Genomic DNA, 26004 nt, shown 5'->3' on the forward strand with positions numbered 1-26004 from the left:
TGGGTGTGTGAGAGAGAGAGATACTGGGAAACAGAAAACCATTAGCAAAAATAATGTGACTTCAGGTACAGATTTGATGAAATGCGTAATTTCTCTTTTTTCAGATCTCAAGGAGATGGAAGACATCCGTGAGGAACTAGGTGAATTTATAAAACTACATAAGTACAGAAACACACACACTGATACACAGATGAGATGAGCGTGAAGCCCTGAAACAGGTAGTGGACACAGCCCGGGACATCACAGGCAAAGCCCTCCCCACCATCAAGAACATCTACAGGCTGCCGTCGGAGAGCAGCAGCAATCATCAAGGACCCACACCCTCCAGCACATGCTCTGTTCCCGCTGCTGCCATCAGGAAAGAGGTGTCGGTGCCACAAGACCCGCACCATCAGGTTCAGGAACAGCGGCTCTCCCTCCACCATCAGACTCTTCAACCACAAACTCAATCAGGGATCCATTTAATGACCCTCACTCTGCACATTTTTTAAAATCACTATTTTTTAGTATTTGCATGTTTATATTTCTTTCTTTGTTTACATCTTCTCTTTTTTAAATGCATCTTTTTCTTTTGTACAGTTTTTTTCCCCCACCAATAAGTAGTAATTCTGCCCGGCCCGCAGGGAAAGGAATCTCAGGGTTGTACGTGATGGACTTTGACGTTAATCTGAACTTGAACACACAAACCCACACACGTACATGTATGAGTGTGAGAGAGTGTGTGTGAGAGAGTGAGTGTGTGTATGAGAGTGTGTGTGTGAGAGAGTGTGTGTGAGAATGTGTGTGTGCGTGTGTGTGTGTGCGTGCGAGAGAGATTGACTGCCTCCGTGCGGTTTTACAGATCCATGTGAATGATTTACGTGTTCATCTTTTATCAGAGGAGAAACTGCGTGAGAAGGAGTCAGGTAATGTTCCTCGCCCGAGTTATATGGTATTTCCAACAGTGGCTTTTGGTCTGAGAATAAGCGCTGAGATTATTTGTCAGATGAAGTATGTACTCCCGGCTTCTGCACTCCACGCTACACAGTTAACGTTCAGGTTTTCTTTCTCGCTATTAATCCAAGCAGTACCTGCCCTGCTCCAGAGAGGGTCTAAGGACTGCGTGCCGGGAGAACCTCACTCAAGGGCTTCTGCTGCCCCAGAGGTTGCCGTATTCCTGTAAAAATCCACGTGTGCTGAAGTAAAACACGAACGTCTGCAGACACCTCGGTTCAAGTAAAAACACAACGCTGGAGAAATTCAGCAGATCAAACAGCGTTCTTTACAGATGCTCCTCACTTACGATCGGGTCGCGTTCGGGCAGACCTATCGTACGTCAATAAGGAATACCGCACCTACCATTTTTTAATAATTAAATATTAAATACCTTTATTCCACACTGAATAAACCATTAACGAACACAGCTGAAAGCGCAACCGGCACGAAGAACGCTGGAAGCATTGAACTAAATTTAATTGCTGGACGGTGAGGGTGGTAAAGCGGCCGGGTCATTAGTTTTGTTCTCTTCTGATGTCGGGAACAGCTCGTAGAAGGCACGGCGTCGTTGACGCTCGCTGAAGGCGCCGGGGGCATCGACGCTCGCTGAAGCTTCAACAAGCCTAGTCTTCTTCAGGATGACTAGACCCGCTAAACCATCTCCCTAGCATCGCGGGAGAGCCGTGCCCCGTATATCGCAAGTTCGGGAATAGATCGGAATTTGAAATTCAAAGTACGAATTCGAACCATGGTAACTTTGAAAACTCATACGTCGGCCCATTGCAAGTGGGGGAGCGCCTGTATACAGCAAAGATAAGGATGCGATTGAGCTTGAGACCTTCATCAAGGTACGAGCAAAATGTCAGCAGGCGTCACTGATGTGAATAACCTTCCATTCACCTCCGGGAATTTTTTTCTTCAGAGCTCAATTACCTTCGCGAAATTTGCAGTAAGTAACACGTTCCGCTTACCGATCATAGATGTCCAGGCTGTGGTCTCAAACGTCATGATGCTCTGATTCGGAACAGTCAGTACAATCCTACAATGGGATGGGAAAACAATTTTATACTTTTTCCAGGTCAACCTTAAACCTCACGTTAACGGGGAGAACGTACAAACCCATTATAGACAGCGCGGTGTTACGGAGCCCAGAGGACCCCAAAAACCAGCAGCAATAGATATGCACCACAACACAGGGTTACTTAGACAAAAGTAGTTTTTAATTACGTTCGAACGATAAAACAGAATTAAACTAAAACTTATTACTATCAACTTAATCTACTTAATCCCCGCTCTAATACTAAGGGCAGGTGTGTGTAATGTATATTTAAGATTAGAAAAGTTATTTGGATCACAGTCCAATCTCACTGGTTGCAGGCAATTCTTGTTCTGTGCACAGAAGTTAGCATGAACAAAGTTCACCAGTCTTTGGTGCTGAAAAGGCAAATGGTTACTACTCAGGAGGGTTCTTGCTGGTTTTCAGAGAGAGATTCCTTTTCCAGGACATCTGCAACTGATTCCTTCTCAATTAGTCTTGCTGACGAAACTTGCCCCCTTCAGGGTTCTCCAGATGATCCTCTTTCTTTCAGGTCACCTTTCAGACCGCCAGTCTTCTCCTTTGACTAGGCAGCCTTCCAAAGATTGCCAACTTGTCCTTCTGGAACTGATTTCTGTCTCCTCTATTTCAGTTTCACTCCCTCCCTCTCTGAGAGCAAAACTCTTCTCCTCTGCCTGCAAAGATCACATGCTCTCCCAGGCAATCTCTTGTCAATTCTTTGTTACCTCCTACAAAAAGCATTCTGCAAAAGTCCTGCAAATATTCTGTTTTAAAATATGTGTGTGCAAGCTGCTCTAACAATTCCTCCCAAACCACCTCTAAATACTCTGTCACAGCGGGATTTGACTGCGGTCACTGGCGCCATAATGGCACTGTGCCGACCGCTATGCCAACCAGGCCGACCAACTAGTTAATAATATCCTCCATTTAACACCATGCACATTGGCAAGTATTGAGAAAGAACCACTTCTGTATTCTGTACCAATACCTGCCACACAGATAAACATTCCCGACATTAAACTTTTACCCTTCAAAAACGTGCCCTCAATTTTGTGCTGTAATTATTACCTTAATCTAACTGAATTTTTTTCTTTACAAATCAGTGTAGCGGCTCTAAACCAAAGTAAATTCATGGCTGATAAGTTCTTCAACATAAGACCATAAGATAGAAGAGCAAAAGTAGGCCATTCAGCCCATCGAGTCTGCCCTGCCATCCCATCATGAGCTGACCACTCCCTGGCCTTCCCCCCATAACCTTTCATATCCTTATAATTCTGATGCCTATCCATCTCTGCCTTAAATACTCCCAATAACCTGGCCTCCAGTCCCACCCATGGCAGCAGATTCCAGAGGTTCACCACTCTCTGCCCCAATAGTATTTAATCAGATTTTTTTTCTGAAAACTCTCTTTTTCAGATCAAGGCGAAGGCTTGAAAAGTAAGATTTTTTTTTTCTTAATCCAGTTTTCCTGAAGTTTTCTTCCTTTTCAGTCATTGAATGGGAGCGAAGAAATCAAATAACATTTGTAGTCAAGTTTATAGTCATCCGATTGTATGAGTACAACCCGATGAAACAGCATTCTCCAGTCTTCCGTGCTAAACATGCAGACACACACCCAGACATAACACACAGGACAAGTATTAATCTGGATAAATAAATATTGTTTCATGAATATGAGAGTCTGAGGGTGAGTGTGGGTGGTTCCTTTGGTCATTCGGCATCCTCGCTGCCTGTGGGAAGAAGCTGTTCCCCAGCCTGGTAGTGCTGGCTCTGATCCTCCTGTATCTCTCCCCTGATGGGTTCAGCTGAAAGATTGTGTGCGAAGTGGAAGGGGTCCTCGATGATTCCGCATGCCTTCTTCAGACAATGATCCCGGTCGATCACGTCGACAGGGAGAGAGGGAGGCCCCAATGACCCCCTCTGCCACTCATACGGATCATGTGGATTGACCTCCAATCCATTTCCCTGTAGCAACCGTACCCGCCCTTTGATGCAGCCGGCCGGGACGCTCTCGATCGAGCTCCTGTAAAAGGTTGACATGATGGCGGTCATCATGAAGGTTGACATGACACCCTGACCGTCCACTCATCCAAGCTCCCAATACCCCTAACTCAGACTTATCAGCTGGACCCAGCCACCTGCCCACCCGAGCTCCCGACGCCCCGAACGCAGACTTACCACCAGTCCCAGCCATCTAAGCTTCCATTGCCCCAGGTACAGAAAGAGTTTTGTGCATTTGTCAACCTTCTAAATTTTACCCCCCCCCCCCCCAAAGAAATGGTCCACAGAATCCGACGATGAAATCCGTATATAAGTAATACTTCCCGCATTCAGACAGAACATGAACCAGAGCATTCCTATTTCCCGTGATAAACAACAATAAAATAGTCTTCAACCCTGAATCTGCCCTGATGAATCAACTCAATCATTTTTTTTTTCCAGGACGAGGCAAGGAGACCAAAAAGTAAGATGGGTACATTTTCTAACTGCAATAATTCTATTTTTAAATCACGATTCACAAAATGGATTTATATTTTTCTGTCCTGTCCTTGGGCACCACAAACCAAAATTGAGATTGATCCTGTTGAAAAACAAGTTATAAAACTTTTACAATTTAAAAACTATTAATTCTTCTGCACTACAGAGAATCTGGTGCGCAAGTAACAACCCAAGCCTCAGCAAAGGAGATGATCGTGGATTTCAGGAGGGCCAGGAATGACCACCCTTCCCTATACATCAAGAGAGGGGAGAAAAACAAATTCCTTGGAGTTCACTCAACTAATGACCAATCGTGGACCCTCAATGTCTCCTCACTTGTCAGGAAGGCACAACAGCGACTGCACCTCCTGAAAAGAAAAGGCCACTGGCTATCTTAATACACCCTTTCAAATGGACATGTAAAATGGAGTTAACCGAGCAATTTGCATGGTTAGCGCCCCAGTTATGTGGCAAGTTGAAAGGGTCTGTAGAGCCAGGACATTGGCCACCTCATTAAAAGGAAGGACCTGGAGGTTACGGAGAGGGGGCAGAGTGATTCACCAGGATGTTGGGCACCTCATTACAGGAAGGACATGGAAGCTATGGAGAGGGAGCAGAAGAGATTCACCAAGATGTTGGTCACCTCATTACAGGAAGGACGTGGAAGCTCTGGAGAGGGGGCAGAGGGGATTTACCAGGATTGGGGAACATACCTTATGAGGCAAGGTTGTCAGATTTTGGGCATTTCTTCTTGGAATGGAGAAGGATGAGAGGGGATGCTCCTTCAGAGCCCAGATGTTTGACAACACATCACCTTAACGTGAAATAATATTGATGGATTCATCCATTTAATTTACCCACGCAGGGAGCATTTAGCAATTAAATGATTTCACTTTAAAAAGTCAAATCATTATGAATAACTGTTAAGGGCTGAGTTCCTCCAGTATTTCGGTGCTTTTACTACGATCACAGTGTTGTGTTTCTCATAAATAACTGTGGCCGGGGTCACTTCTCAGGAGTGCCACTTGGACCGTGTAACCCAGTACGACCTGTTGCATGGTCATAGCCAGACACCTTGAAGGCTGAAAACCAGCCCTCTCTAAGGTCAATGGCCATCCAGCAGATGCATGCCATGAAGCATGGAAAGGGCATCGAAGCCCTGCCCGGCCATTCGCGCAACAAAACTTCCACCCCCGCCCCCCCCCCCCCAAACAGCCGACATTGTCCTCACTGGGCCACTGGATTTGAGAGGGGATGTCAAGAGGGCAAGTCTGAACCTATACAACCCCCTACTCACCTACAATCCATTCACGCACATACTGCTCCTTTCTGAGGAAGGTGGGTATCGAACCCCACAAATTGACTGAAAAGAACCATCACCATCCTACAGGATGGATGGCCAGAAGATGACTAAGAAGTAATAGGCATTACTTCGACCAGTGGTTCTCAACTTTTTCCTTCCCACTCACATTCCATTTTAAGTCATCCCTAGGCCATCAGTACTCTGTGATTAGTAAGGTATAACTTGTGGGTGGAAATAAAAAGTTTGAAAACCACTGTTTTAATCGTACTTAATTGACTTGTTATGTGCAGGGTTTCACGCTCCAAACAAAATGGGCCAACGCCAATTTTTCTCAAGCAAAATAACAATTGAGTTGAAAGGAGTGATTCTCAACCTTCCCTTCCCAACCACATCCCACCTTAAGCCATCCCTTACTAGTCACAGAGCACCGATGGCCTAGGGATGATTTAAAGAGGAATGCAAGTAGAAAGAAAAGGATGAGAACCACTGAATTAGAATGTTTGTCACTTAAGATTGTGTGAAAAATTCTTAACTGACTTGAACGGATCTACATCTTCATTTTTCAGAACCTAACGAAGAGGGGGAGGGCTAGATTTGCCAGAGAAAAAAATCTCCAATCGAACAAATGCAATCGCTCTTTTTATCTTTCTTTAACTGCTAAAGGCTTGCTTTGTCCGCACGCTAAATATCAAATCAGCATAGCAAATCTACCACTTCTTATGTTGAACATCGCTGTGGAAAATATATGCGAAGTCTCCAGTGAAATGATGATTCTCATCTCGTCTCTGCGATTCCATCTTGAACCTTTCTCGTGGTTTGACCTCGCTGGCAGGCCACACCAAAAATGCTTGGATACAGTGGTGTGGAATTCAATAGCAAGGTTCCACCCTATTAATTGTGAACTAATGTCCAACGCAAACTCCACGGCCATTTAATTATTCACTGGGATTTTTCAGTGGTTATTTTGATTACATGTACAAGCCAACTAATCTAGAAGGTGGTCTTCTTTAAACTTTGGATGGTGACATCGAATGTTCATGCTTAGCAGGTTCAATTTAGTTGAAAATCAGTGCGATGATTTGGAATAAGTTATTGTCTCTTGAACAAAATGCTGAAATATAGATGGAGGGTTTTCATTCACTTAACTGCCAGTTATTAAATATGCAGAAATGCAAATTGTGTGGAGAGAAAAGAAATGAAACAAGCTTCACTTACCTCCCTGTCAGTCAGGCAGTCTGCATTGGACCTCAGTCATCGGGGGATTGAGTTCAAGAGTCGAGAGGCCATTCTGGTGAGACCACACTTGAAGGATTGCGTTCAGATCTGGTTGCCTCATTACAGGAAGGATGTGGAGGCTGTGGAGAGGGTCAGAGGAGATTCACCTGGATGTTGCCTGGATTAGCAAACAAGTCTCATGAGCCAAGGTTAGCAGGGCTGGGACTTTTCTCTTGGGAGCAAAAGAGATTTGACAGAGGCCTACAATATTCTGAGAGACATAGATAAGGTGGATGGCTGGCAACTTTCCCCACCTTCCCTCCACCCTGAGGCAAGAGTAGCAAACTGTTCAACATCTGGTCAAGATGAGGAAAGAAAAGTTTGGGGGAGACACCAGGGGTGATTCTTTTTCACACAGAGGGTTGTGGGTGCCAGCAATGCCTTGGAGGCTAGTACAATAGGGGCATTAAAGAGACTCTTTAGACAGATGCAAGGATGAAAGAAAAACAGAAGGTTATGGGTGTGAAGGAGGGAAGGGTTAGTTTGTCAAGAAGGTTTCCATCAGCCAGGATTACCCTGTGGGCCGAAGAGCCTGGACTGTTTTTTGGAATGTTCTAAAAGTCGATCACCATGAAAACCAAAGTGAGCACAACACGAGTGTGAAACATTATTGCCAACTTTGCCTGTTATCTACTGTATTGTTGCTTGAAATCTGAAGTAAAATATCCCAGGATCATAACACAAGCTGCAAAATTTTAGCTTTAACACAATTGCTTGAATTATTGTTGTAACGAGAAATGGATTTGAAGTTTCAATAAAAATGTCAAATAATCAATTCTATCACTGTGTAAAAAGTGACGATATAGTTTCACATAAATCGGTGCGGACTAGAAGGGCCAATATGGCCTGTTTCCATACTGTAAATTGTCATATGGTTATAATAAGAGGGGAGAAGATAATCATTCAAGAAAGAATAAATTGCAGAAAATAAGGTCCATAAGACATAGGAGCAGAAATGGGCCATTCAGCCCATTGAGTCTGCCCCACCATTTAATCAGGAGCTGATCCATTCTGCCACTACATGGCCTTCTCCCTGTAACCTTTGATGCCTCTGACTAATCAAGAATCCATCAATCTCTGCCTTAAATACACCTGGTGACCCAGCCTCCACAACCGCCTGTGGCAACAAATTCACCACCATCTAGTTGAAGAAATTCCTCCGCGTTTCTGTTCTAAGTGGACGCCCTTCAATCCTGATGTTGCGCCCTCTTGTCCTAGACTCTCCCACCGTGGGGAACAGCCTTTCTACATTAGCCAGGGGCATCAAAGGTCCTAGGGAGAAGTCCAGGCAGTGGGGCTGAGTGGAAAAATGGATTGGCCCATGATTGAATGGTGGGGAAGACTCAATGGGCTGAATGGAGTAATGTTTTATGATCTTAAATGCTTCTGATAAAAATATTAAAAATCCAAACTAGAGAATCAATACCCAGTAGCAACATATTATTGATTATATTGTTAAACTGCACTGATTGGTCAATACCCGTTTCAATTGAACACACCGAAATGCTGGAGGAACTCAGCCGGTCTTTCCAGCGTCCATAGGAGACAAAGATACAGTGCTGACGTTTCGGGCCTTCTTCAAGGAATGAGCCAGAAGCAGGAAATCTCAGAATTCAGACAGTGCGGCTGAGGGAGGAGTCCAGACCAACAATGGTGTTAATTGGGCATAAGGGGAGAAAGACAGGTACAAGGGAGGGAGACAAGTGAGGACAAGGGGGAGGGGGAGGGGAAGGAGGTAAGGGTAGGGAAAGGGGGAAAGGGGGAGGGGGAAGAGGAAGAAGGACAGAGCTGAAGGAAGGCAAGGGAGGAGGGTGGAGAGGAGGGTTTTTTTTTAAATCAGTAGACCCTTTCATGGCAGATCTCCGCAGTCCTGTACCCTGGTCCCGGCCAGGACGGCCCTTGCCCTCCGCATGCCCCACCCCGCTCCTAGTTTTGACTAGACCCAGTGGTCCCTGCTGTTCGGACACCGTGCACTAATGCTCGGGACACCGAACGCGTGCGGGACGGGGCAAGGGTCCTCGGCGCATCCCGCTCACCCACCTCCCTCCCGGGCTGTCCTGCTGAGGACAGGAGGGCGGCGTGGTTCAGCACCCCTCAGCGAAGCGACAGAGGGCTTCCCTCTTCCACTCGCTGCCCGTGTCCGTCTTCACCGCCCGGGGCTGCTCCCCGTTCGGCCGGGCACCCTGCTCCTGTACCTTGACCCGCTGAGTGCTTAAAGCGGACAAAGGGGATTCTCCTTGAATAAGACACGGGCGGCGGAGGAGGGAGGGAACTGACGTGGCCGTTCAACCCATCCTGTTCATCCATGCTGGCCTTATCCCGCGTTCCAGCGCCCTACTGGTCACAATTCTTGGCCAACACGTCCAGGTAAACATTAATTCAGCGACTCTCGGCGGAAAGACCGAACTCCTGCTGATTCCAGGGGTGCCGGGGCCCGCAGGTCGCGCGGCTTTTGCTATTGAGTTAATCCAGGTCTGCGGGCGGCTGCCGGGCCCGACTGAGCCCGCGAGTGGTGGCCGCTGGCCATAGGCATCTTTTTCGGGGGCGGCTACTCCGCCCCTCGGGCACGGCCGCTAGGTGCAGCCGGGTGAACCGGCCGCCAGCTCCGCACTCCCTGCGGGAATCGCTCTACCTGCGCAGGAAAAACACAGAGCGGTTCCTGCCGCGTGGGGGCCGATGGGTAAGGCTGACCGAGGCGGCCATTTTTCCCTTCGCCCCGCAGGGAGCGGGCCCCCACTGCGCGCCTGCCATGGACATTCATTATTAGGCTAGGGGGCTCGGATATTGGGCTAGGAGCTCGGATATTGGGTAGGTAAGGTGAGGACAGTGTCGCCCCAGTTCTGTGCCCCACCTACCATACCCTAGATGCGCCTATACTGGTATGGGGAGACCGATTTTAAACCGCTCCCCCCCCCCAAATGTAAAACCCTGCCAAAGGTCGTGGACACAGCCTAGCAAAAAACCCTCCCCACCATTGATAACATCTACGGCAGTGGTTCTCAAACTTTTTCTTCCCACTCACATCCCACTTTAATTAATCCCAATGCCATCGGTGCTCTGTGATTAGTAAGGGACTGCTTAAATTGGGATATGGGTGGAAAGGGAAGGTTGAGAATCACTGCTCTAGTCCCAATTGTTACTGAAATATTTTGCTTGAGAAAAATTGTCGTTGGCCCATTTCTTTGGAGCCCTGAAACAGTGCACACAATGAGGGACAATGGTTTTTAAACTTTTTCTTTCCACCCACATCCCACCTGAAACAATCCCTTACACAGAGCACCGATGGCCTAGGGATTACTTAAAGTGGGATGTGAATGGAAAGAAAAAAGTTGACAACCACTGATCTCTGGGGAACGCTGCCGTCGGAGAGCAGCAGCGATCATTAAAGACCCACACCACCCAGCACACGCTCTGTTCTCGCTGCTTCCATCAGGAAAGAGGTATCGGAGCCACCAGACTCGCAGCACCAGGTCCAGGAACAGCTGCTTACCCTCCACCATCAGACCCCTCAACGACAAACTCAATCGCGGGCTCATTTAAGGACCCTGACTTGGGCACTTTATTGATTTTTCTCTTTTGTTGACATTTATTTGTTTACATGTGTACACTGTGGTCATTCTACCTGGCCTGCAGGGAAAAGAATGCATGCGATGCCATGTACGTACCCTGACAATAAACCTGAAACCTGAAATAAATGTTTGCACTGTGATTCTACCCCAAAACAGTGAATTTAGTGATATGTCCATGACAATCAATTCTGATTCTGATCCACCATCAGGGACAATGGGCAGAGAGCGGCCCCCCGCGCATGCTCACCCGGCACCGCAGCAGCAGCATCACTGCGCATGCTACCCGGCACCCCAGCAGCAGCAGCCACTGCGCATGCTCCTCTCCCTCCGCAGCCGGTCGGAAGCCTTGGCGAGCCGGAAACTGACCCCTCCACCAGCTGTTGCCATGGCGGCGCTGCAGGCGACCGCGCTGGTGTTCCTGTCGCTGGCCAACTTCGTCTTCGTGTCGTGGAGCGCGGTGGAGTTCGTGGCCTTCGTCTCGCTGCGGCAAATCTACGGGGAGAGCGGCAGGCCGGCGGCGGGTGAGAGAGGGGAGGGCGGGGCCTGGTCCTGGCGGGGCCTTGGACCTGGTCCTGGTCCTGTCCTGGCCATGGTGGTGGCCGGGCTGGGGTCGCCAAGGCCCCAGGGAACTGGGCCCTGCTGGACCCTGGCTTCAATCTAGGCAACAAGGGGCTGGATGACAGAACATTTCAGCACAGTCACGGGCCATTCGGCCCACCATGTGGTGCTGGCCCATGGTAACCAGCTCCTCAACCATCTAACTCCCCCACCACCCCATAACCCTCTATTTTTCTTCTTTCCATGTTTCTAAGAGTCTTCTGAATGTCTCTATTGTACCAGCCTCCATCAATGCATTCCAGGCACCCACCACTTTAAACCCCCCACCCCACCGGTGGAACCATGGCACCTCCCATCTCCCCCCGTGAGACCTTGGCACCTCCCATCTCCCCCCATGGGACCTCGGCGCCTTCCATTCACCCCACCCATCTCCCCCATGAGACCTCGGTGGCTCATCCCACCCCTGTGGGAACTTTGTGCCTTCCATTGTCCCCCCCCACCCCAGTGGGACCTTGGCTCCTCCCATCTCCCCCCGTGAACCTTGGCTCCTCCCATCTTCCCCGTGAGACCTTGGCTCCTCCCATCTCCCCCCGGTGGACCTTGGCACCTCCCATCTCCCATGGGACCTTGGCGCCTCCCATCTCCCCCAGTGGGACCTTGGCGCCTCCCATCTCCCCCCCGTGGGACCTTGGCGCCTCCCATCTCCCCCCATGGGACCTTGGCGCCTCTCATTCCCCCGCCAGGTGGGACCTTGGTGCCTCCCATCCCATTCCCCCCCCCCCCCCCATGGGACCTTGGCACCTGCCCTGGACACTGGTATCTCCATGGAATTTTCCTTCACCTTGTTCAGACTCTGGTGTTTGCTGATCCTGCCCTGGGGTAAAGGGGGCTGTCTGTCCACCTTATCTACGCCTCTCATATTTATACATCTCTATTAAACCACTTCTCATTCTTTGTCGCTCCAAAGGGAAAAGCTCCAAGCTGTGTCAACTTTACTTCATGTGACATGTTATCCATCGAGGCAACATCCTGGTAAATCTCTATCTTCTCTATACTGTCTACATTCCTCAAATTCTGAAACTACTCCCTCTGATACTGCACTGAAAGTAAGCCTGAACGAGGAGCAGGATTCAGCCGTTCAACGAGATGGTTGATCTGATGATCGGCTCATCTGCACCCTTTTTTCCATATCCCTTAATTCCCCCCCACTATGTAAAAATCTACCCAAACTTGTCTTAAATATATTTATAGAAGTTGCCTCCACTTCTTCAATGAGCAGCAAATTCCACAGATTTCCCCCTTCCCCCCTCCTCCAGGGAAAAGCAGTTCCTCATCTCCATCCTAAATCTACTACCCTGGATCACCTCTCTCCCCCCCCTTCCCCCAACAAAGAAAACAATTTACCTACCTCTATCTTAACTATTCCTTTCATGATTTTTTAAAATTCTATTAGAGTCTTTTGAATGTCTCTACTGTACCAGCCTCAACTATACATTCCAGGCACCCACCACTCTCTATGTAAAAAAAAAATGTACACCTCCTCTAGGCTTTCCTCCCTTTCCCTAGTACAGATGACTTCTGCTATTCGCTACTGTTGCCTCAGGGAAACGGTGCTGGCTGACCACCCTATCTGAGCCCCTCATAATCTTATACACTTCTTTTAAGACGTGACTCGTCCTTCATCGCTCCAAAGAGAAAAGCTCTGCTAATCTTGATACGTGTGACGAGTTCTCCAATCCAGGCAATATCCTGATAAATCTCCTCTCCACCCTTCCAATTCAGGTGCTACTCCCTCTGATCCTGCAGTGGAAGTCAGCCAGAAAACTAACCCTCCCATCAGGAAGGAGGTACAGGAGCCTGAAGACGAACATCCAACGGTACAAAAACGGCATCTTCCCCTCCACCATCAGATTTCTGAATGGACAGCGGACACTACCTCGCCTTTTTTTTGCACTAACTTTTAAAATATAATTTATACCATTCTTGCACCTAATTTCGTGGCACGGGTTCAGTTCTGGTCACCTGATTATAGGAAGGATGTGGAAGCTATGGAGAGAATGCTGAGGAGATTCACCGGGAGTTGCATTCATTGGTAAAATAAGTCTTGTGAGGCAAGGTTAGCAGAGCTGGGTCTTTTCTCTTTGGAATGAAGAAGGATGAAAGGAGACTTCATCAAGGTCAACAAGATTATGAGAGGCATGGATAAGGTGGACGGCCAGTGCCTGTTTCCCAGAGCAGGATCAGCAAACACCAGAGAATGTCTGTCCAAAGTGAAGGGAGGGAAGTTTAGGGGAGACATCAGCGCTGTTTTTTTACACAGAAGTCGTGGGGGCCTGGAATGCACCACCACATGTGGTGGAGGCTGGAACAATAGGGGCATTGAAGAGACTCTTAGACAAGCACATGTTTGAAAGAAAAATCGAGGGCTATGGGATAGGGAGGGTTTTTTTTGGTTGGTATATAGGGGTCAGCACAACATTGTGGGCTGCATGGCCTGTTCTGTGCTGTCTTCTTCTATTCTATGTTATGGCAATAAATTCTGACTTTGCAGGAGGCACCAGATGTCTTCCAGCCCTGTAAGGGATGGTGTGCGGAAAGAGTAAAATGCTGGTCCTCCAGCCCTGCAGGAGGCAGCAGATGGCAAAAACTGCACCTCTGGAGGTGGGTCAATTAGCCCCCAGCCTGTTGGTGTGTGGTAGACAATTGGGACTGGGGGTGCTAATTGAGATAGAATAGGTTAGAGTAGAAATTGTTCTTGATGGGCTGAATGACCTCAGTGGTGAAGAAATGTATAGTACGAGGTAGCAGAAAGCAAATGTTACTGGGGATACTTTATTTTAAAATTAATTTTTTATTTCCAGCGAGGTAGAAGCCGATTCTGGTCATTTGTACCCATGCTGCCCAATTACAGCTAATTAACCGATAACCCCAGGAACATTTTGAACGGTGGGAGGAAACAGGAGCCCCCGGGGAGGACATGCAATCTTCTCACAGACTGAGGATTCAAACTAGGGTTGTTGGCACTAACCCTGCCACCCCAAATTATTTCCCGAACTTATTGCCCAGTAACTTGTTCCTCTTGACAGTGCCCTTCACGCTTTTCATTTAGACATAAAGCATGGTAACAGTCCCTTTCGACCCATGCTGCCCCTTACACCCAATCTGCCTCCAACCCCATGTATGTTTTGAAGTTTCCCGAAGGAAACCCACGCAGACACGGGGAGAAGATCCAAACTTCTTACAGACAGCGCAGGATTCAAAGCCAGATCACTGGCGCTGTAACAGTGTCGCACTGGCCCTGCCGCCCAATTACAGATGCAGCAAAGGCAGGGGAACAACAGATAGAACATCTTTCATGGCGTGTCAGAGGGAAGTTCCAGATGTAGTCTCTTAAATGCAACAGGATGTAGCATAAAGATCATGCCAGACATTCACAGGCCAGCAATGAACTGGGCAGATCTTACAACTAAACTAAATTTTGTACGGACAATAGCAGGCAGATAATCTAACAGCGAAAATGCAGTGCCCCTCCAGTGCTGGACAAATGTTAGAAATATCTTCAATCCATTGAATCAGAATTTATTGTCACAAAATTCATTGTTTTGTGGCAGCATTGCAGTGCAAACATTTATGTAAACCACCTTACAAAAAAATAAATTTTAATAGTCAAGGTAAGGCTGTGTCCGTGATTCACTGATCATTCAGGAATCTGTTGGCGGAGGGGAAGAAGCCGTCCTTGTGCCGTTGGGTGATCGTCTTCAGGCTCCTGGACATCCTTCTTGATGGGAGCAGAGTGAAGAGAGCATGGCCTGAGTGCTGGGGGTCTTGGAGGAGAGCGGCTGCTTTCTTAAGACAGTCTTTGGTGACATACTGAATCTCTTCAAACTCCTCACAAAGTATTGCTGCTGGCGAGCCTTCTTTGAGATTTCATGGACAGGGAGGCTCCAGGACAGATCCTTAGAGATGTTGACACCCACGATTTTGAAGTTCTTGAACCTCTCCACTACTGAGCCCTCAATGAGGTCTGCATCCTATTCTCCTGACTTCTGCCTGAAGTCCACAATCATCTCCTTGGATTTGCTAATGTTGAGTGCAAGTTGTTGTGACACCACTCAATGAGCTGATCTACCTCCCTCCTGGACGCTTCCTCATTGCTGTTTGTGATTCTGCCGACAACTGTGGTGTCTTCGGAAAACTTGTAGGTGGCACTTGAATTGGGCTTGGCCACACAGTCATAGGTGTAGAGTGAGTAGAGCAGTGGGCTAAGAACATATCCTTGAGGTGCACCTGAGATGATCGTCCATGAGGAGGAGGCACTTTTTTGATTTGTACTGACTGGTCTTCCGTTTGTGGAGGTGGGGGGGTGCAGAGACCCAGGGTTTGGAATTTCTTGCCCAGCACTATGAGAATAATGGTATTGAAGACTGAGCTGTAGTCTATGAAGAGCATATAAATGAGTTGCAGTTTCGAGGTGATCCAGAGCTGTTCGACTAATATTGCTCCACCGGTCCTATGTGCTCTCAGGGCAACACCAAATCCTTCCAGAGATTAGAAATTAAAGGGTCAAGAAGGAGTGAGAGGGCAGAGGGGTAACCAAGTAAAGGTTGGGAGGGGGGAGGTGTTGAAGACGAGATAGGGTTGTTGCTTGCGGGAGGGGAGGGGAGGAGAGATCAGCACTGAGGTGAAAATGGTGGAAAATGAGCTCTGTGTCATTAAAGTGTGAGAGCACACGTCAGACATGAGGTCGGGGGTGGGGGGGGTTGGTGGTACTGATGTTTTCCTCTTGCGGAACACTGCATCTGATGAGACCATAAGATACAAGCCAGTCTGCCCCACCATTTAGTCATGAGCTGATCCATTTTCCCTCAGCCGCACTGCCCAGCCTTCTCCCCATCACCTTTGATGCCCTGGCTAATCAAGAACCCATCAGTATCTGCCTTAAATATTCCCAATGACCCGGCCTCCACGACCACCCGTGGCCATAAATTCCACAGACTCACTACCCTCTGGCTGAAGAAATTCCTCCGCATCTCTGTTCTAAGCGGACGCCCTTCAGTCCTCTTGTCCTGGACTCTCCCGCTGTGGGGAACAACCTTTCTACATCTACTCTGTCCACGCCTTTCCACATTCAAAACATTTAAGTGAGATTCCCACCCCCCCCCCACCATTCTCCTGAATTTAAATGATTGCTGTACTGGTGGTGAAATGTACAAAGAGAGTATTGCAGGATCTCAGCAGATCATGTTGCATCCATGGAATGTAGACATTCAACATTTGGGGCCAAAAATCCTTCGTCAGGAATAGCACCAAGAACTGTTCCTGGTGAAGGGTTTTCACCCGTAATATCAACTCTCTATCACTTCCCATGGATGCTGCCTGACCTGCCTCGGTTTTTACAGCAACTGCAGACTTTTTATTTACCTGTGTATTTTACTGAACTGCCTTTCCTTCAACGGCCTGACCAGCTACGATTATTCCCCTAGACGTACCCGAGTACACGGATTGGCCGTCCGCCCTTGGAGACCGGGAAGTTCTCCTGACCCTCCTCTTCGACCTGGCACTCCTTGCAGGCTTCATTCTACAACACAGCCTCATGGCAGCAGAGACCGTGAAGAACTGGATGCTGCCCTGCTTTGGAGTTCTCCAGAGGTCACTCTACGTGTTTTGCACAGCAGCCTCTCTGCAGGTAGGTGCCTGGTTGTTCTCACTCCCCCACTCCAGCCTTTGGTAAGGAGGAGTTGTATGAATGCTGGAATATCAGAATGTCGTCTCCCTCTGTGTTATAAATCTTCTATGAATTTATTCTTCCAGAATTAAAATATTACAATGGCACAAATCTAATTAATGTTCATACACACAAGACAAAGGAACAAAAATGGGCCACTCAGCCCATCAAGTCTGTTCCATAAATCTACACTCAGCTACTCTACACTAGTTCCAATTTCCAGCCTTTTCCCCATATCCTTTGATACACCCCCCCCCCCCCCCCTAATGAGATACTTGTCTATTTCTTGTTTAAATACTCCTAGTGATCTGGCTTCCACTGCTGTGTGCAGCAGCGAGTTCCACAGATCCACAACCCTCTGGCTAATGAAGTTCTTCCTAATTTCTGTTTTATATGGATAACCTCTAATTTTCAAACTATGACCCCCCCCCCCCACCCCCTTGTCCTTGATTCACCCACCAAGGGAAGCATCTTACCCACATCCACTCTATCTAAACCTTTCAAAATACGAAAAGCCTCTATGAGTTCTCCTATACTCCAATGAATACAAACCCAAAGCTGCCAAACGCTCCTTGTACGTTAGCCCTTGCATTCCAGGAATCATCCTAGTAAATCTCTGCACCCTCTCCAACAACATCACATCCTTTCTCAGATAAGGGGCCCAAAATGAGGTCTCACCAGTGCCCCATGGAGCCTCATCAACACCTCAGAATCAATCCGTATTGTGTAAGGAGTTTCTACGTTTCCCCCCCCCCCCACCAATGTCTGCGTGGGTATCCTTCAGGCTCTCCAGTTTCCTCCCGCCCTGCAAAACATACCAGGGTTGTAAATTAATTGGGCAGCACGGGCTGAAAGGCCCTGTTACCATGCTGTATGTTTAAATTTAAATCATATTGATCCATAATGAATAGAAGTCACTATAAATGCCCTGATGCTGCAGGGATGTGTCACAACATTCCACCAATATTAGAATATTCCAATCATTATAATACATGGCCCATTAATAGAATATTTAAAGTCACAACATTATACCTTTCAGAATATCATAACAGCAGCTCAGAACAATTAATCATAATCAATAAGATTTGTGGTCCCGGATCAGAGTATGATATATCCGGACAGCACGGTAACACCCCCTTCTGGCCCACGAACCATGCCACACAATTATACCTAATTAACCTGCAGCCCCGGTGTGTTTTGAAGGGTGAGAGGAAACTAGAGCATGCAGGGAAAACCCACGAAGACACAGGGACTGCGTACAAACTCCTTACAGACAGCCCAGGCTTCGAACCCTGGACCCTATAGCTGATGAAGTAACGGCGTCCCACTAACCACTGTGCCGACCAAGCCACCAACTGTACCACGTGGCTGCCAACTTGTGCGGTTTTTGCTATTGTGCTGCCTGCTGTCTGAGTTGACTTGCATGGCTAGCACGCAGGACTGTTATCTCTGATACTCAACGATTCAGTTCCATCTCTCCAGCTAACTGCCTCCATTCACCCACAAGTTGCTGATGCGGTATTGGGAGCCGATCCAAGCCGCCCCCTTCTTGTGGAACGTCTGCCGAGAGCCCTGGGCCACCTGGTTCCGACTCATCTGCTTCATTGTTCACGTCATCGCCTGGCTCATCATCTTCAGCATCGTCCTGGTTTTCGACTACGCTGAGCTCATGGGGCTTAAGCAGGTGAGTGGCAGGTTCCTGGTAAGTTGGTCGCAGCTCTAACATCCATGCAGTTGCTAATGCAGTCGGCAGGAGAAGGGCACTGCTGAGGGTCGAGGTGAAACACCCTCTGATCAATGCAGAAAAATCTTTCCCACCTGCAGGGTCTGGAAGGGTTGAGTAGTATGTCATCATGGAGAGGACTCAAAAATGTGAAATCACGCGCCAACAAACAAATTTCTTTCCCCTAGCTGGCAGACCACACAATGCTCTCATGCCGCCCTTTGTAGTAATTGATTGATTTCACATTGTCTGTCAAAGCAACCTGATTTCTTTCTTGAGGTGCTTCTTGCATTTTTAATACTCCTCAAGGACCTCATTTGCCTGCTACACACCTCTTGAACCAGATCCCCACATCCCTCAAAAACCAAGGTTCCCTCTGCCTGCTAACTTTGCCTTTAATCTGGTCAGGAAACATACAAGCTCTGCACTCTCAATTTCATCTTTTGAACGTCTTCCACTTGCCTCACTCATCATTGCCCGAAAACAACATCCATTCCAGATCCTCTTCAATTCCCTCAGAATTGGCCTTTCTCCAATTTAGAATCTCAACCCAAGGCCCAGACCTATGCCTTTCCATAATTAACTTGAAACTAATGGCATTATGATCACTGGACCCAGAATGAGAGCCCTGATGACTTGCTTCTGACGGCCAGGCTAAAACTCAGTGCCGGCAACACTCTGGTCAGTGGTGTTCTCCCCAGACTTCCAAAAGTTTGGATTGAAGTTGCAGTCCTTCCTCATATGTAGTCAGTGTCTAACCGTCCTGCTGTCCCACAGGTTTACTACCACTGCCTTGCCCTTGGGGACCCAATGCAGCTAAAATCACAGAGGGCTCAGCGTCTTTATGGCCACCTGCGGCACCCCGTCTTCTTGGAGTTCCTGGCCATCCTGTGGATGGTGCCCAGCCTGTCCCTGGACAGGCTCCTGCTCTCCGCCACCTTCACCCTGTACCTGGTATGTGGCCATAGCCTGGATCAGCAGGACTACTACTACCTGCGCTCCCAGCTCAGCAAGAAGCTCGAGATCTTCTCCCGGGAGGAGGCCGCCTACTCCCAGCTGGCCACTCGCAATGGCTTCAGCGAAAGCCAAGATTAGCCACGGTCCCTGGCCAAGGACCACCAGTCGCCGCTATCCGTTCACCCTCTCCCCAGTGATCACAAGACTCGACTGCAAATAACTGGAGCCTTTTGACATCGAGAAGGAGAGGCACAACAGAATTGTGAAATGGTCAGTGATCTTAACCATATCTCTTACTCCAAGGATAGACCTGAAAGCTGTGGAGCAAAGCTGTTTATTCTGCCTCAGCCATGTGCCTTTGACTACCCTCCACGCCCAAAGTTCTCAGTCTTTCACCCATGCTGCTGCCGTGCCTTATCATTGATTCCCTGCTGTCAGTGGATAGAACAGACTTTCATCCAGTCTTAGCTGGCTCTAATCACTCAGGCAAGCATCGCCAGAATAGACAGTTCAAGGGACAAGTTAGTTATTCCCCAGAATAACCAGTGCAAGGGACGTTAGTTACCTCCCCAGAATAACCAGTGCAAGGGACCAGTTATTCCCCAAATAACCAGTGCACGGGGCAAGTTAGTTATTCCCCAGAATAACCTGTGCAAGGGACAAGTTAGTTACCTCCCCAGAATAACAAGTGCAAGGGACAAGTTATTCCCCAGAATAACCAGTGCAAGGGACAAGTTAGTTATTCCCCAGAATAACCAGTACAAGGGACAAGTTAGTTATTCCCCAGAATAACCAGTGCACGGGACAAGTTAGTTATTCCCCAGAATAACCAGTGCAAGGGACAAGTTGGTTATTCCCCTGAATATCCAGTGCAAGGGACAAGTTAGTTATTCCCCAGAATATCCAGTGCAAGGGACAAGTTAATTATTCCCCAGAAAAAAACAGTGCACGGGACAAGTTAGTTATTCCCCAGAATAACCAGTGCAAGGGACAAGTTAGTTATTCCCCTGAATAACCAGTGCAAGGGACAAGTTAGTAATTTCCCAGAATAACCAGTGCAAGGCACAAGTTAGTTATTCCCCAGAATAACCAGTGCAAGGCACAAGTTAGTTAATTTCTCAGTAGGATCAATGTCAGATGTACCCTAACTCATTAGAAGAACCAGAGTAAGGTGTAACTTAATTACCATATAACTACGTGAAATAGTCGAGTTTTTTGAACTTATTTTTCGAGTCAAATTTGGGGGCTGTGATGGTGTTGATCTTTACACGAATACTACCTTTGAAGGAGTACATACCTGCGTTGTTCAACAAGTCAGGAGCTTCAGATGCCAGATGGCTGGAGTGAGGATCCACGGTTGGGGCGTCGGGAGCTCCGGTTGGCAGGCGGCTGGGGAGATCATCCGTGGCCTGGTCGTCAGAAGCTCCAGAGGGCGGGTGGTTGAAGCCAGAAAGAGGTGGTCCAATAATTAAACTGGCCAGAATAAATGCGCAATTTTGGGGGCAAATATGGTGGGTTGACCATAACATGCTATCGACATGTGCACAAGGATATACGGTAACATACGACATTTGCTTGTGGAAGAGGTGCCGAGCCTCAGCTCACCTTCCTGTGCTGGGTCCGTAGCCCTGCAGGTCATGGCTCTTCAAATACACATCAGGCAACAGGGACACGCTTTAAACATGGCGTGAGTTTGTGCCCCTGCCTTCCAGAGCCCCCGCTGCCTTCTGCATCAAGATACTATTCCTCCTCTTCGCTCTCACCCTCCCACTGATCACATCCAACCAATGGCCACTGTTGGCACGGGACAGAATTGCCATATGGGAGGGCACCGGAGTCAGCACCTATCCCTTCACGTCTTCAACCGAGGGATGGGAGCGAAAGTCCACAGTGACGTGAGTTCCTGGATCAATTAACTGCGATGCCCCCCAGCCACCGATAATTTATCGTCAAGAGGAAAACACTAACGTCCGCAGACACCGTGATTGAAGCAAAAGCGCGATGCTGGAGAAACTCAGCAGGTCAGGCAGCGGACTTCACCTGGATGAAAGGCTGGAGCCCGAAACATTGGCTATGCAGGTTTACCTTTGTTTACACTGTCTGACCCGCTTAGTTTCTCCAGCATTTGTCGGGTTTCTTCAAATTTATTGTCCGGTACTTACATGCCATCACACATCACAACCCTGAGATATTTTTTTTCCTGCGGGCCAGGCAGAATCGCCATTAATTGGTCGTATGAACAGTACCCAAGAAAAAGATGCGTACATTGAGAGAGAAAACTGTGCAAATGCAGGAAAAAAAATCCAGTCATAAATAATGTGCAACGACTAAGAGAGTCTCTGAGTTTTTTTAATTTACACGTACAGCACGGTAACAGGCCATTTTGGCCCACGAGTCCATGCAACCCAACTTGCACCCCATTAGCCTGAACTCCCAGTACGTTCTTTGGAAGTTGGTAGGAGACCGGAGTCCCCAGAGGAAACCCACGCAGGTATGGGGAGAACGTACAAACTCCTTACAGCAACGTGGGATGCAATCCCCGGTTTGGTCCCAATCGCTAGCACTGTAGAGGCGTTGCGCTAACTGATTCACCAACCTTGCCATTGTTGAGGACCCTGCCTGAACCTGGTGGGTGAGAGTCTTGTGGGATCGATACTTCTTTCCTGATGGCAGCAGCAAGAAGAGAACGTGTGCTGGGTTGGGTGGGTCCTTGATGATCACTGCTGCTCTCCTACGGAGGCATTCCCCATCGATGCAGGGGAGAGGCAGTGTTTTGCCAGTGATGACCTGGGCTGTGCCAACTAGCTTTTGTAGGGCTTTACACCCAGAGGCCATGATGCAGCTGGTCAGCACATTTTGCAATATACATCTGTGGAAGTTTGCCAAGGTTTCCGGTTGAACCGAACCTCCGCAAGCTCCTGACGAAGGTGAGGCGCTGACGTGCTTTCTTCATGATGCCATTAATGTGTTGGGTCCAGGAAAAATCCTCCAAGGTAGTGGCACCCAAGAACTTAAATGTGCTCACCCTCCCCACTTCTGACACCCCCCCCCCCCCCCCCCCCCCGCCAGTGATCCCTGGATCGTCCACCTCTGACTTTCCTTTCCTGAATTCAGCCATCAGCTTGGTTTTGGTGACCTTGAGTGCGAGGTTGTTGTTGGTGCATCGTTCAGCTAAATGTTAACCTCCTTCCTGCCTACTGGCTTAGCGCCCTTTTTTATACAATCCACTGCTGTGGTATTGTCAGCGAATTTGTTACTGGCGTGGTCGTACCGAGCCACATAGTCGTGTATCACACTCTCCGTAAAGTTAACGTTGACAAATATTTTTTAAGTTATTTTTATATGAACAAGATTCTTATCTTTAAACAAAGGAAATTTCCTCGTGTTGAACAGCCTGAAATAACTGGATGGTGAGTTGTCATGTTAAAGGAATGCTCTCAGTTTTTGTTGAATGTACAAATTAAAATTTGTAAATCTATGAACCAGTGTTCAAGATTCAATTTATTGTCGTGTAATAAGGACAGTGTACGATTACACGTAATTTGTTTTCTTCACCATCGGCATAAATTACCAGGCTCCCCTTACGGTCAGAGAAAGAGAAGGAAAGGAGAGTCCCCTCACCGAGTGTCCCTGGATTCGCCTCCATCGATCCTGAAGCCACACAGAGCCCAGCCCAAACCATCAGCAACTCAACCTCCAGATCCAAGCTTCCGACACGACTAGGAATCCTTCAGCACCTTCTCTCATCCTGGTCCATGAAGGTGGAACCCCTTCACCCAGACGAGCCAGTCTCCAGCAGTCCGCAGCCTGTCTGGGTTCCTCTCCTCAAGTCGCTGCCGGCCCCCTGTCTGTGCGTTCCAAAGCAGAACGCCGCCCCCCCCCCCCCCGCACTTGCCCACTGGTCCGTCACTGTCCTGTGGGTTGTCTCTTCTGTTCCTCTCAAATGGGGCGGTGGTCTCCCTGTTTTCTGATGTCCTGCACCACTCCTCCGACTTCTCCGGAGTCCGCAACCCTTTGTGGCTGCGGCCAATTATATAGGCACCACCACCTCGGGCACAGACCCTGTGGTTAAGGGATTTTAAATAAAATACCGTTGGCTGCTTTAACAGGTCATTTAAAGCCTGTTCTGCTACACAAGACGAATCACTGGATGTTGACACCATTTCACGAACCTAAACCATGTGGGTAGATGTGTAAAGGAACATTGTTGTTTGTTGAGGTTGTAGCTTCAATCGTTTTAAATTTAATTTTATATATTTACAGCAAGCTAGAAGCCAATTCCAGCAATTTAAATCGTGCCGCCCACTTAACATACAACCCCAGGTGCTTTTTGACAGATAGGGAGAGCGTACAAACTCCTCACAGACATCGCGGGATTCGAACGCAGGTCATTGGCTTTGCAATAGCCTTATTGCTAACCTGTTTGATTTCACACATTTCTCCAAGGTGCGGGTGAAGGAAAATGTGTATTTGTTTTTCATGTGTCTGTTTGAACTATTTTGTCTCACACAGTGGATCGTAAGTAAAGTTTACCTCATCCCGGTTTAGTGTCAGGTCCACCATTCCCCAAGATGGGGCAGCGGTGGAAATGCCAAGGTCACTGAAAGGCGGTAATATGCCACTGTACAGAATGATCTGAGACTTTAAAACGTCACTTTCAAAGCAGGGTCATCGTGCAAAAATTCTACTATCTTCCTGCCGGCTCTGGCACATTCTTCCCCCATCGCCTTGTTAGTCATTTGCGAAGTTTCAGCCCTTCTCCGCAGGGTCCTTCCTTCCACCCAGTCCGACTGCCATCGGCTCTGCACGGGCTTGAAACGATCCACGGCTTCACGTGCCCCTGTATGAGAGGCTAAACACTTTGCCCAAGGGTGACCTTGCAGGCTATCAGACGGAAGGAGCACCTTGCATTTCCTTTGGCTGAGAAATTGCGAGGCATTGACACCTAGCAGTACTTTTATACATACATAAAGCTAGATAAATATTGTTTCATAAATGGTAGAGTCTCGGACGCACTTAGTTCAGTCATTCTGTATTCTCACTGCCCGTGGGGAGAAGCTGTTCCTCAGCCTGGTGGGGATGGCTCGGAGCCTCCTGGATCTCTTCCCCGACGGGAGCAGCTGAAAGGCGCTGTGTGCGGGGCTGGAAGGGGTCCTCGACGATTCTTTCTCCTCGCCGACCTCTGTCCTCGACCAACACCAAGAACCTGGGCTAAGCCAGATCTCCCCCACCCAAGACTGGCCTTGAGTTCGTTATCATGGGAAGACAAACCCCTGGCTGGAAGCCCACAGCGGGGTAGCAGAGAGCGGCGGAAGACCTTCAGATTATCTGTGCTTTTCATTCCAAGACTTGTCCAATTAACAGATGTTTCGTTGATATGTTGAAGCATTTTAATCTGCCTTGCAACAGAATCAGAGCAAGTCACGAAATTCGTTGTTTTGCGGCAGCATTGCAGTGCAAATATTTCTATAAATTACCTTTCAAAAATAACTAAATAAATAATGTGAGAACATAGGAGAAAGTGAGGCCGTGTCTGTGGTTCATTCACCATTCAGGAATGTGTCTTTGCGCCGCTGTGTTCGTCTTCAGGCTCCTGCACCTCCTTGCAGAGTGAGGGACCGAACAGTCGGCGCAGCGGTTGGGGAATAAAGTCCTAGCCTGTTTAACCTTTCCCTGTAACTCAGTCCCTGAAGTCCAGGCAACATCCGAGTAAATCTCTGCAAATGCTGGACAGAGCGATAAACTAAGAGAGAGCATGATCAAAGGGAATAGAAGGCTTGAGGAATGCAGAGCGATGCCCAATCAGCGGGTCAGATAGCATCCCTGGAGGGAGGTGGCCAGGCAAGCTTTCAGGTCGGATTACGCTGGACAGCAATTTTGTTCAGAAGGTTTGCTTCCAGAAGAAAAATTGGGATTATGGTCGAAACTTCCAGCTGAACACAAAGATAATTTCCGATTTGCTGCATCACGTAGGAAGTTGGAGAAACTTTTAAATTAACTTTTACTGAATTTATCCTGTTTAATCGCATAATAGCGCTGACACGTTGCGTCAGTTCAAACGACCTGAAAATGTTTTGCCGCTGATTTTCGTTTGTACTCAGCATCTGATGCCTCTCGTGTCAGTGTCCAACAACAGTCAGCCGGTGTTGACGGATTCCAGTTGCTCTGATCCCGCTTTTCCAGAGTTGCAATGTCCTGGTGAAGCCTTTCACCGTGTCCGTCACTGACGGCATCAAGATCAGTGGGGAAGAAGTCCAAGTACGAGAATTTTGCACTTCATGGTTTTGTACGCTTGAAGTAGACTTAAAATATGACAGGAAATCACAAAAATAGGTTTTATCTAAAAAACGGTGCGTGATGGGAAATTTTTAACGTGAATTTCGT

General features: G+C 48.1%; 1 protein-coding gene and 1 long non-coding RNA gene across 4 annotated transcripts; one reads left to right on the forward strand and one right to left on the reverse strand.

The window, feature by feature from the left end:
- Positions 1-1346: 1346 nt before the first annotated feature.
- LOC138754676 (uncharacterized) lies at positions 1347-9725 on the reverse strand. Of its 3 annotated transcripts, none has more exons than XR_011351869.1 (4): positions 9284-9725; positions 8588-8714; positions 7029-7168; positions 1347-2014 (listed from the first exon to the last, which is right to left on the reverse strand). It is a non-coding gene; the product is annotated as an uncharacterized lncRNA (long non-coding RNA). The 3 variants fall into 3 exon arrangements; XR_011351868.1 differs by lacking the exon at positions 1347-2014 and adding an exon at positions 5751-6924 and having other exon boundaries at positions 7029-7206; XR_011351867.1 differs by lacking the exon at positions 1347-2014 and adding an exon at positions 5756-6924.
- A 1259-nt stretch (positions 9726-10984) lies between these two features.
- On the forward strand, positions 10985-23098 carry LOC138754675 (nurim-like). Its single transcript, XM_069919331.1, has 4 exons — positions 10985-11178; positions 16699-16901; positions 18448-18624; positions 19441-23098. Exons 1-4 carry the CDS (start codon positions 11043-11045, stop codon positions 19756-19758), a joined length of 834 nt encoding a protein of 277 aa, XP_069775432.1. The 5' UTR covers positions 10985-11042; the 3' UTR covers positions 19759-23098.
- The last annotated feature ends 2906 nt before the right edge of the window (positions 23099-26004 follow it).

This window comes from Narcine bancroftii, chromosome 2 (assembly GCF_036971445.1).
Source record: "Narcine bancroftii isolate sNarBan1 chromosome 2, sNarBan1.hap1, whole genome shotgun sequence".
Taxonomy (NCBI): domain Eukaryota; kingdom Metazoa; phylum Chordata; class Chondrichthyes; order Torpediniformes; family Narcinidae; genus Narcine; species Narcine bancroftii.